This window comes from Podarcis pityusensis, assembly GCF_964106645.2.
Source record: "Podarcis pityusensis genome assembly, chromosome: 10".
Lineage (NCBI taxonomy): Eukaryota > Metazoa > Chordata > Lepidosauria > Squamata > Lacertidae > Podarcis > Podarcis pityusensis.
The window spans coordinates 43969121-43981666 of NC_138035.1; the positions used below are offsets into that span (position 1 = coordinate 43969121).

The 12546-nt window shown below is 39.8% G+C and overlaps 1 protein-coding gene across 2 annotated transcripts in view; it reads left to right on the plus strand.

Moving 5' to 3' along the window:
* Positions 1-48: 48 nt before the first annotated feature.
* The window catches only part of CAPS2 (calcyphosine 2), a 31559-nt gene continuing 19061 nt past the window's right edge, over positions 49-12546 (plus strand). The window contains exons 1-10 of one of the 2 annotated variants that reach the window (XM_080971180.1): positions 49-145; positions 2690-2792; positions 3372-3418; positions 4891-4936; positions 5437-5562; positions 6942-6974; positions 7405-7593; positions 8043-8165; positions 8713-8780; positions 10307-10426. In XM_080971180.1, coding sequence (XP_080827306.1) covers positions 2712-2792; positions 3372-3418; positions 4891-4936; positions 5437-5562; positions 6942-6974; positions 7405-7593; positions 8043-8165; positions 8713-8780; positions 10307-10426 — 833 coding nt within the window. In that variant the 5' untranslated portion in view covers positions 49-145; positions 2690-2711. Of the gene's footprint in view, positions 146-295; positions 519-2689; positions 2793-3371; positions 3419-4890; positions 4937-5436; positions 5563-6941; positions 6975-7404; positions 7594-8042; positions 8166-8712; positions 8781-10306; positions 10427-12546 lie in introns of those variants that run through there. The other variant, XM_080971179.1, reaches the window with a different exon arrangement.

A 12546-nucleotide genomic window follows, 5' to 3' on the forward strand; every position in this document is an offset into this window, starting at 1 on the left:
AGGCTCGCTTCCTAGGGAGGAGCTCGCGGATTGTTCCCTCGGAACAAGCCCAGAAGAGAGAGCAGAGGTGGGGCTGGGAAGGAGGCTGGACAAGGAAGCGCCCAGGCGGGAATAGGCCGAGGAAGGAAGGGACGTCGTCGCTGAGGTGAGAGCGGCAGACCATCGGGGCGCTCGCCCGGCCTCCCCGTTCGCCTCTCGAGGCGTCTTTTCAACTTAACGCGCCCAAGTGGCGGTTGAAGGAGCGGGAGCGTTCCGTCTTGTTTACCGGTCGCCTAGGCAACCGCGGGGGCGCGCGCCCAACGCATCCCTTCCCGGGAGCCGTTAACGGAGAAACTAGCGGGGCCTTTCAAATTCCAACCGCCGTTTCTCCGCCGCGCTTAGCATCAAAGTCGGACCTCCACAGAGTTCGCGCGCGCGCGTGTGAGAGAAAAGATTTGTTGAGCCATGGACGGAGCCGCGTTAACCGAGAGGCGGCCGCCGTGCTTGGCCGCGGATCCCCAGCCCGGCGGCAGGCGGCGGTGAGAGCTCCGCGGCCGCGCGCGCTTCTGCTGGCGAGGAAACGGGACCGTGCGCGAAGGAGTCCCGAGGGATCCCTTGCGCGCGAGGGGTCGAAGTGCCCGGAGGCGCCGCCATCGAGGCTAACTAAATATGTAGCAGAGCCCAAAGGAAGTCCCAGGGGCCCCCCTGCCTTTGTTGTTGTTGTTTAGTCGTTTAGTCGTGTCCGACTCTTCGTGACCCCATGGACCAGAGCATGCCCCGCACTCCTGTCTTCCACTGCCTCCCGCAGTTTGGTCAAACTCATGCTGGTAGCTTCGAGAACACTATCCAACCATCTCGTCCTCTGTCGTCCCCTTCTCCTTGTGCCCTCCATCTTTCCCAACATCAGGGTCTTTTCCAGGGAGTCTTCTCTTCTCATGAGGTGGCCAAAGTATTGTAGCCTCAGCTTCAGGATCTGTCCTTCCAGTGAGCACTCAGGGCTGATTTCCTTCAGAATGGATAGATTTGATCTTCTTGCAGTCCACGGGACTCTCAAGAGTCTCCTCCAGCACCATAATTCAAAAGCATCAATCTTTGGGGATCAGCCTTCTTTATGGTCCAGCTCTCACTTCCATACATCACGACTGGGAAAACCATAGTTTTAGATCATTTTTAACTCCCAAGTTACTTTAAAAACTGTCCTGCAGGGCAGCCCCCTCCCCAATACATTTATTTGTAGATATTAATGTTGTTGCGGGAGGGAAGTAGATTATCAGAGGAGGGTCCCTTCCAACTCTGCCATTCTGTGGTTCTGTAAACAGGTCTGCTGGTTTAAATCGATGATTTTAGTCAATATATTTTATTACGCGCCCTGTTCTATGGACTCAGGCAGGGTTACAGCGTTTCCCACCAGCGGGGGCAAAACTAGGCTTTATTTCACCCCAGTCAAAGACTAGTTTGGCACCCCCCCACGCACAAATGCTCTTTTGTGTACACGTGTACACACACACACACACACACACACACAGAGGCTGGGAGCCTCAATGGCGCCCCTCGGGAAGCTTAACCCCCGGACAAAAAGCCTGGCTAGCCCTCCCATAGGTACTGGCTCTGCCACCAGTAAGGAGAGATGAATCACTGTCCTCAAAGGACAGCACAACCCTGACCCTAACTGAGTCTTCCGAGTGATTCAGTGGCTACTAGCCATCAAGGAAACTATGCTCAGGGGTGGACTTTGGTAATACAGTATGGTGCCCTGAGAGAGGACAATATCTGGCACCTCCCCATACAATATTTCTTATTTTCAAATGTCATATTCCCTCTTTTCTTCTGTTCTATGCATGCTTGCAAGCATACTACATCATAGTTGAAACAAATCACCCTTCTGACTCAAGTAGGTAGCCATGTTGGTCTGACGCAATAGAAATATATATATAAAAATAAAAAAATTGTCCAGTAGCACCTTAGAGACCAACTAAGTTTGTTCTTGGTATGAGCTTTCGTATCTGAAGAAGTGTGCATGCACACAAAAGCTCATACCAAGAACAAACTTAGTTGGTCTCTAAGGTGCTACTGGACAATTTTTTTATTTTTAAAATATATTTCTACCCTTCTGACTGGGTGCCTACTTTGCACTGGTACCCATATAAATAGAGGTTTCATTATTTTTAGTGCATTTAACTGGTTGGTTCTATGTATTGATCATGTATCCCTGAGTTAATTTATTTGTTGTATGAATATGAGAAAATTGAATAAAACTGCAGAAAAGTCCTTCATGGTGTAATGTAAGGTTACTAGACGTCCCCGTTTCCTGGGGACAATCCCCATACAAAATCCATTGAAGCTGAAAAATGTCCCCAGATTCATTGAAAAAAATATGGTAACCTTAGTGTAATGGCTAGTTTGTGCTTCTATGTTGAAACGAAAATCTAGAACTTACAGTATCCAAGGTTGGACTTTGAAACTCTGGTTTCAAGCTGCATCTGGTTGAGCCTGAAGTATGAAATTTATTAAAGCTAATAGATGCTCTCATTTTAAACAATAAATTGAGACCTGCAGTAACTGAATTGAATGCTTTGGAGAGAACTGCAGTTCAGGAGGGAATTAGTTAATATGGGAAATACAGCTTTGTAAATATCCTTCTTAGCACAAGTCATTCTTTCTCCAATCCTGTGAGAATAACCTTTTTTTCCTTTCCTTTTTTTTTGTACAGGTAGTACAATACCTGAATTCAAATGGATTTAGAGATTAAAGGAGTTGCTGCATCTCCGAGAAAGCAAGCAGCCCTGTCCTCAAGGAACTACAAACTTGCTCAAGTAAGTTGAGCATATTAAAGATTAATATTTTTTTTTAAAAAAATCATTAACCATTCTCTGGAAAGTCCTTGGTACATACGGTAGGTGAAGTTCAATATTGGATCCTCTTTCATATTTGTCACTCATTGCTAACGTTATAATTTTAGTATAACATACTGTCAGACACCTCATCTGTCCTATCCTGTTGTGGTATGAAAAATACCATGTCACTAAACTGACATGTCACTAAATACTGTAAGAGCTGCTTAGTGTGTAACACTAAGTCAAATCATTGTTTAGCCTTCGTGCAAACACAAAGGTTCCTGGAGAGGAGATTTCAGTTGCTGCACTGCAACCCTGGTCTTCCTGCTGCTGCAAGGTTTAATGTGTTATCCAATCCTGGGGCTATGGTTTGTCTCCTCCAGACAAATCACATGCTGTAAACCCAAGAACAAACCTTGGTTTCTCCCCTACTGTGCCCATCATTTAAATGTATTTTGACCCTGATTGATACTCATTTAAAAGATTTCAAATCTTAGGGTTTAGAAATATGGAAAAAACCCTGGAATTAAACATGGTTCTATTTTTTTCTTCACTTAGGGATGGAGGCCACATACAAAAACAAAACATGGCCCTCGACCAGCTGAGTAAGTCAATGTTTTCATATATTTTTTTACTGCCTATGTTTTGTTTACTGTCTCCCCCCCTGCTACCCTTTCACAGCACTGTCACGTTTTTCATTTCATATGAATCCAAAGCAGTCCTTCCTTCTGTTAATGGAAGGTCAGCTGGTCCAGTGGATGCTGTTCCTCTTGGAAGGATAATGGCTATTTTCTCAGATTCCTCCTGTCTCTTCCTTCCCCACCTCCCACATTGTTCTTGAGGGCATTCCAGTCCTCCAGAGCAGATTTGCAGTGGAAGGGGGAATCCCCCGAAAATCCTACCTTCTGCTTTCGTGAGTAGAACTTCAGCCTTAGGATCTCTAGCTCTAACTCTCTGAAAATAAGAATTGCTTAGTACCAGGCTTTTCCTACATAATTCTACAAAGAGAAATAGTAATTCTCATCAAATTTTATTTATTGTGTGTGTGTGTGCATGTGTGTATGTATCTATAGGGTCCATGTTCTTGTTTTTTATAAGTTACTTTGTTACTTTGCTTTCATGTATTTCTCAATGAACAAGTTCATACGTTGAAGAAAACTATGTAGAGAGAAATGTATCATTCTTTTTACTACAATTATTCCAGAGTTTCATGTGCTTTTTAAACAAGTTTTGTACTTGAAAATTAATTTTTACATAGGGATTAGAGTTATCTAGGTACAGAGGGCTGTTGGGTTCAGGAATGAAAGATGTAGACAAAGGAGAAAAACTAGCCTACTGATGTGAAAGGAATGTTTGGGGACATCAAGACTTTGTGAGCTAGAGACAATTTAGGAAGGCTATGAAGGCAGAAAGATAGGGATTGCTGCTGAGCATGCATCTATGTACACTGGGTGAAGTAAGTAGAAGTGTTATTATAGATAACGTTTAGTGGCAGTGGAGCCTTGCTGAGCACTGTTTTCTTCTTGCAAATCTTTACACATTTCAACATTTCAATTATTTCACTGAGAACTAGAGTGGTGTCAGATGCTAAATATTAATAGCAGACCGAATGCCTCTTTCTAAATCGTAAATATTCACAAATGCATTACCCACTTTCCCTACGATTAATATCTCACTTGATTACTGGATGGTTATAAGAGAAATAATTAGAATAAATTTATTAAGAAAGGTAATAGAAATGCAATGTTGAATTGCTACTTATCTGAGTGGAGAGTGAAAAAGAATTAATCTTCACTGGCTCAAGCTTTATGAGATGGTAACAACAAATTGCCTTCCAGAACTTCCTCACAGAACTTCAAGGGTCCTTTGCAAATGGGGATGGAAATAGTCCGAAGTGCATTTATTTTCTTTATTTTCTTCTTTTACCTGATTCCATAAGGAAAAGGAGGGTTGGAACTTTTTAATTAGACCCTTTTAGAAATCAATGAAACTTCTTGAAAAGAAAACATTGTGGCATCTGAAAACCAAAGGAAGTTTTGAAAGCTTGCTACATTTTCTAATTTCTGATTTTCTACAGAGTTCCATGCCTTGATTTGGGAAAGCTGGGAGATTCTGAGGATGAGGTAACAATTATCTATTAATTTCAGAAAATTAACCAACTTTTAGATGTGGCAGTTGCTGGAAGTAAAAAACAATATAATATCTAGATCTCATAGTGCTAGCTTGAATATGCTGCCCTAGTTGTCACTTACCAGTCATCTTAACTAATTTTCTGAATTCATTAGAACATTCTTTTAATAAGTTGGGCAGAATATGCAGCTGTGTGTGATATTTCAGGATAGAAAACTGTTTTGCAGCTCCTAATTGGCATTATTTGGATTAGGTTTATGTAAAAAACAACACTTCTCTCTGAAATTCGTATTGTTACTTGTGTGTGATAAAACTCTTGCCACAACACACATGATACTTGTGGCTGACTAATGTGGTCAGATAGCTCATCCTTGTGTAGTTCCAGTGTCCATAAATTTTATGAATTTGCTTCCTGAATTCTTGGGCAATTGATATTCTGCAACAGTTTAACAAAGCATAACACTTTGCCATTTAAAAAGTCCTTTTATTTTAGGATGGTGATCCCTACACTCCATACAGTGGTGGACAGCCTCATACTGGTCTACTACTTTCATCTTCAAATTTCAGCTGGGGTACTCCATTACAGAGCCCTTATGCACAACATTATGATATTCAACAGGTTAGTTTGTTAACAGGAATATCTTCAAGCTATATCATCTTCAGGGTTATAGGAGATGAGGCACAAGGAGTGGGGTGTACTATCTTGGAAGGAAGAACATAAAGTATAAGCAAAGCCTGCTCTTCTCATCCAGCAAGGCTAGGGTGGCTATGTGGACCTACTCACCTGCTGCTTCTGGTGAATGCCATGCCAGTCCATACTAAAACATCACTCATCCATGGCATGATCATTCATAAGCGGTGCATGACCAAGTGGTGGACTGAATGAGGGCCAATGTACCGCAACTGAATTCAGAGATGCATTGGATAGGTGAGTGCTGCAGCAGGGAGTGCCAGAGCAGACAGAGGGAGGCATTGAATCCCCATGATCCAAATTTTTCTCTTGTTAAACCCCCAAACCAGAAATAAAACTATGCCAGTCCTGAAGCTGCTTTAGTGAATTGCCCTTCCATGGGAACCAATGGGAGGGAAACTGGAGGGGTGGAAAAGCACCAGAATTACCAGGAAAAGAGCTGTTCCTACCCAGCTTCTGTCCCATCTGGTGCAAGCTCAGGATGGATTGGATGCGGCAGTTTGTTTATCATGGACACTCCTCTCTTCCCGCCCCCAGTAGGATTACTCTGGTCATTAGGTACAGTACAACCTTGCTGGTGTCTAACATTTTGATGAAATAATGTTTATTTTTAGGGTATTGATAGCATATATTTCAATGCCCTAATTTTGGAAAAATGATATTTGTACTTTAGCAAATGCCCATATTTGTCAAAAGAAATTAAATATTTTATAGCACGTAAAATGTGCTGGGAAAGTGTAAAAGGGTAATTGTTTGACTTCTACTTTTAAATACATATTACATTTTTATGTTGTGATCTTATTCACTGTTTAACATGCATCACCACCCTAAATACACTGGTCATGATTGTATTCAGTATGGCTCTACCATACCCATTTATAGAGGAAAAGAGTCTCATTCATTCATGTAGCTGCAACAGCCATTTGCATGACATTACTAATTATGGTAGTCAGTTGTTTCAGTGGAACATTCAACTGAATGGCCAGGATTAAAGGGTCTGTAGTAGACCCTTTCATGCATGTCCTGTCTGATAACACCAAAGTGTATAGAATATGCATGTGTGGCTCTGGGTTATGTATAAGGACTGTTGGTGTAGATGGGAGTAAGACTTACAGAGTTCATTAGACTTACAGAGTTCATTAGAGGCAACTTCTGATTAAGCATTGGGTTGCACTTAAATATTTATAACTCATTTAATTTCCCCCTAAAGTCATATCTGAAATTAATTTCTCTTTGAATTATATTGATTAACTATAAATCTTTTAAAAAAATATTTCACTTATGTTTCTGCTCTTTCTCTTACCCAGACAGCAAGAAAAACAGAGCTGGAGAAAGCTGAGGTAATATAGTTAAAGAAACATATTAAACAAAACTTTGTGTGTGTGTGTTTCAAAATAATAATGAAATCATTAATATTTCTGCTTCGGTCCAATAATAGAAAAATAAAGCATCCAGATGCTGAAAACCCCCCAACTATTTTAGAAAAAGTTTGCCAGTTTATATTTTCATATTTCCCATTTATGATTTGCATGTGAAATGTGGATTGCTATATTCAAGATAATAATGGAAGTTTGTAGAAATCTTTGTCCATTTCACCCATTGTGTAGTTAATTGGTACAATAATAAACTGCTCTATTGACAAATAACTCGACTTTCATTTTACAATTGTACCATGATAGTTTTTGGCAACTTTTAAAAAACGAAGTGTTCGCTATTAAACTTTCACAATTGCAGTTGCTGTTTTGACTGCTCCCAATGATTCATTTTCAGCTTTCTTTGTGGGAGCAAAAGACAGTACCAGAAAATCTGCCACCCCCAACAGATAAATACAAACTCAAGTATCAGCAGTATGAAGCAGAAATGAAAGAGGGATATAAACAGTATTCTCAGAGAGTTGCAGAAAAAAAAGCAAAGGATAACCAACAACACAAACCTCCAGAAAGAATGGCTGAGGAAAAGGTAACATTCATACTTCATTTGACACTGGGAACTCTACTAACCTTTATGTGAAAGTACTGTGCTCAGACAAGTGGTGGTATATAGAATTTATGCATGTAGGATTCATATAACATACTATTTTTATAAGTTGCATACTGCCTTGATTCAGAGAACAGAATTAGCATTGCAGAAATAAGTTCTCATAGGTGGATCACCAGATGCTCAAAATCTACATCATTTCAATTTATCAGCATATATATAGTTGAACAGTGCAAGTTTAAACCAGCTCATAATTCTGGAAAGTTAAAAAAAAAGAGTTATGTGCAGGACACTGGCATAGGTTAGAACCTACAAATGTTTCTTGCACATTCTGGATGGTGAGGAACACAAATCAAATGCAACAAGAGTGCTGGTCTTGGCCACTGATTATCAGTGATAATATCTAGATAACGTGTTTTATTCCCACATAGGATTTACAGCCTGAAAACAAAACATATGATGAATTGACAGTTTTTGATGAAAAGGCCCTTCTGCAGCAATGCTATACAAGCAAACCCTACACAATACAGCACAGCATAAGAAAATTGGAAGCTGTAAGTCTTCTGGGAAATGTTAACTTGTTATAAAATTCTCTATATACTAGTTTCTGTTCCAAGTATTTTTAAATGAGGCTTTCCTACTTACCCAAAACCTTGGGTTTAGCTTTATCTCAGTGACATAGGATCCAAGATTCATATGACTGACTGTGTTTCATTTCTGAGCAGCGTATAAAACGTATTAAAATTAATTCATATCACTGTAGTCACATAGCTTCAACTAGTCTATTATGCTGTGATGCTCTGAATGGAAGCAGAAGTAATGGAAACAGTTTTTCCTTCTGTTAGAATGAAATTTGCACATATGACAGACACTCAAATTATCTTTTCTTATCTAGTTGAATAAAAATGTGTCTCTAATAACCATAACTGAGTTTATGAATAATCTGTGTAAGCTTTTTAGTGGGTGACATTTTATGTGTGTCCTAGTTTTACAACCCAAATCCACTTTTAATTTTTAAGAGATCCAAATGATCCTAACATTTTAACAATATTTTCTTAACTGCTGTAATTATATATTTTTCTCTTTAATGTTTGCTTGCAGGAGGATGTAGCAGCAGAAAGAAAAAAACAAACTGTAGTGGAACAAGTAATGATAGATCAGTTATCTAGGTAAGATAATAAATACAAATGTTGATATATAAATGTTGATGTATATAAAAGATAATAAATACAATGTAGATATATGTATTTTTTCCAGAAAAAAATGTGCCTAAGGTTCCAATGCTAACCATGTCTACTGTGAATTAAGTCGTATTGAATTCAATGAGGTTATTCCCAAGTAAATGGGATCAGGATTGCAGCCGAAATTTCTAAATTCAATTGGATTATGTCACTGTTTATTATTGATTCTATAACCCAACTTTCCTATATCCACATAGTAATTTGCATCATAAAACATGAAAACAAAAAATATATTGATAATGATAAACTTAATCTACTCTTCTTAAGCATGCATACTTAGAAGGTCTCCTTATGTTCAGTGGCATACTGCTGAGTAAATATAAGATTACGCCGTAAGATTATTATGTTAGGCATACTGATTTGTGCATAAGATCTATCAAAATTGATTTTGTAAATATGCAATGGTCATTATTTAGTACCTCTGAACAGGATGTAGAACAAATGTAAAAGAATCTGGCAAGCAAGGTCTAATGTGGAACAAGATAGGACTGGCACCTTACTTTTCCTCTTTGTGGCTGACAGAATACTCCTTTCTTGTTCACATCCATCATCTCAGGTCTGCACATGGAGCTACAGTATTCCTATTCCTGGTGTTAGGGAGGGAGGACAGGCAACTCCCCATTTACACATATTCCAGGCATGTGCAACCACACACACATGCATTTCTACAAACCCGTAAGTGGCACAAAACAGTGCAAAACCAGCCCTAAAAGAGTATGAAAACGGCAAAAATGGTGTGAAAATAAGTGTCTAGCAATCCCATGAAGCTTTGCAAGTGAAATCCCAGGATCCTTTGCAATCACCTTTGAGGCCTGTGAAGAGTTGGAGTTTGAGCAAGGATGTTTGGAGGGAACAATTGTGGTGGAGTTTGGTGGATTTTTGGTTTTTTAAAAAGTGTTTTTCAAGGGTTGCCAGAAGTTTAGGGGTTTTTGCAATGGTGTTCCCAATATACGCGATTTCACTTAAACACAAGGTGCCTCGGAACGTAGTCCCTGTGTAAATGGGGAGTTGCATGTATTTAAAAGAAGCCAGAAGAGAATCATGTTGTGAGGCACTGTGAGCTGAGTGGCAAGAAGGATGGGAGAAAGAGTTTAGGGAGGAGGTAGACTACACCAGGTGTGCCTGTCCCACTTCCCCCTCCGCTCATCAGTCCCTGTGCTTGTTTCCAGTGCATCCTGCCTCTGCGACAGAATTGTGACCAAATCTTTTGTTGTGAATAGGGTTAAATGGTTAAAGCATTGCTAACTTAGTTATACTGTGTAATTTAGATAAAACATTCATTATTTTAAAATTGTATGCATAAATTTGAATGCATAGATGCTTCAGCTGTCTCTTGATGTCTTCTATGTAGTAGCTAGTTCCAGTGTAAGAATTTGACTTTATATTTTAATTCTATAAAACTAGTTCCATGAAATCATGTGGGGTTTTGGGGGTTTTGTTTGTTTGTTTGTTAGAGCTGTGATAAGTGATCCAGAACAAAATGGGAATGCTGATACTTATGAGAAGGATCTTATGCTTCCAGGATTAAGGACAGCACCTCTGCGCTTTAGAAAAAGAACATTACATGAAACAAGGTAAGTATATGCTGTTGTGTTTGCTTGTCTTACTGAATATAGCCTTAAAATTATTTCAAGATGAAGCTTTGGTTGATCTAAGACAGTGTATCTGCGTTTCTTTGTTTCATCTAAAAGAGAGCCAATCACTCAGACCTGTTTTGTCTTTGAAATAAATGTTTTGTTTTTTCTTCATATTCACAATTTAGTCATGGTTTAAGACAAACTGTGGCTTATTGTGATGTTTTAACTGGATCATTAAATCTGAAAGAGCCCAGGTATAAGAAACATGAGTTATTTTTTGTAACAAAGTAACAGCTAGCTTTTTTCCACAAATGGAATTAAGCAGATGAAAGATCAACAAATGCAATATACACCCTTGGATGATCATTTCTAATTACACTTTTAAATAAGATTATTCAAAACAGATCACGGATCAGTTAGAATCATAGAATCATAGAGTTGGAAGAGACCACAAGGGCCATCGAGTCCAACCCCCTGCCAAGCAGGAAACACCATCAGAGCACTCCTGACATATGGTTGTCAAGCCTCTGCTTGAAGACCTCCAAAGAAGGAGACTCCACCACACTCCTTGGCAGCAAATTCCACTGTCGAACAGCTCTTACTGTCAGGAAGTTCTTCCTAATGTTTAGGTGGAATCTTCTTTCTTGTAGTTTGGATCCATTGCTCCATGTCCGCTTCTCTGGAGCAGCAGAAAACAACCTTTCTCCCTCCTCTATGTGACATCCTTTTATATATTTGAACATGGCTATCATATCACCCCTTAACCTCCTCTTCTCCAGGCTAAACATGCCCAGCTCCCTTAGCCGTTCCTCATAAGGCATTGTTTCCAGGCCTTTGACCATTTTGGTTGCCCTCCTCTGGACACGTTCCAGTTTGTCAGTGTCCTTCTTGAACTGTGGTGCCCAGAACTGGACACAGTACTCCAGGTGAGGTCTGACCAGAGCAGAATACAGTGGCACTATTATTTCCTTTGATCTAGATGCTATACTCCTATTGATGCAGCCCAGAATTGCATTGGCTTTTTTAGCTGCCGCGTCACACTGTTGGCTCATGTCAAGTTTGTGGTCAACCAAGACTCCTAGATCCTTTTCACATGTACTGCTCTCAAGTTGTACTATGCTCCTTACAAAAACTCTGCTTTGGAGACAGGACCCTAAAAGATTTCATCAGTATATTTTGACAGGAACATATTATATGCCCATATATTTTGATGGGACCAATCCAACAATCTTCACTATAGATTGAGACTAAGGGTGATATTCAACTAAATTTTTCTAAGACTAGACCCATTAAAATTAATGAACATAAACATACCGTTCATTATTAGGTGTCCAACCAGACAGCAGTATTCTGGTTGATTTCATTCTAGTAAACAAAGCTATTGAACTGGAGCACAGGCTGTTGGACCTCATGTGGCAACTGTTCTTCCCTGGGCCTTTCCTGGGATTATTGCAATGTGGGGTTGCCATTGAAGATGACTTGGAAACTTCAATTGGTCCAGTTTGCAGTAGTAAGATTACTAACTGTGGTTCCCTTTGGATCACATATAACTCCAGTTTTAAAATATCTGCATTAGTTGCTAATTTACCTGCAGGTCCAATTCAAGGTGTTCACTTTAGTGTTTAAAGACATAACTCACTTAGCCCCCAAATATCTGAAAGACCGCCTCTTTCCCTACAGACCCTCTAGGATGCTAAGATCAGCAGAGGGGGCCCTCTTGGTTGTTCAGAAGCTAAGGAGTGGCAGCCCAGGAGAGGGCATGCTCTATGGCAGTCCCTAAATTGTGTGGAACTCCTGCTCCACAGAGGCGCATCTGGCAACCTTATTATACAGTCCTTGATGAATGCTGAAGATGTGCCTCTTTGACCTGCCCGTTGGCAAATGAGATATATATTTTTAGGACCCACCTTATTTTTAATTGTATTTTTTATTTTAAGTTTTTAAAAACTGCTTTAAATTGTGTTTCAGTATGAAAACCATACTGGGGCCTTAGAGTGAAGGGTGCATAATAACATTTCACTACAGTTTCATAACCGTCAGCCAGTTTGGTAACATCCCCGGAGTTGTCCTATCTAGTGCTTAGTGTGTCTTACCATATGTCAATAATCTAGATAAAA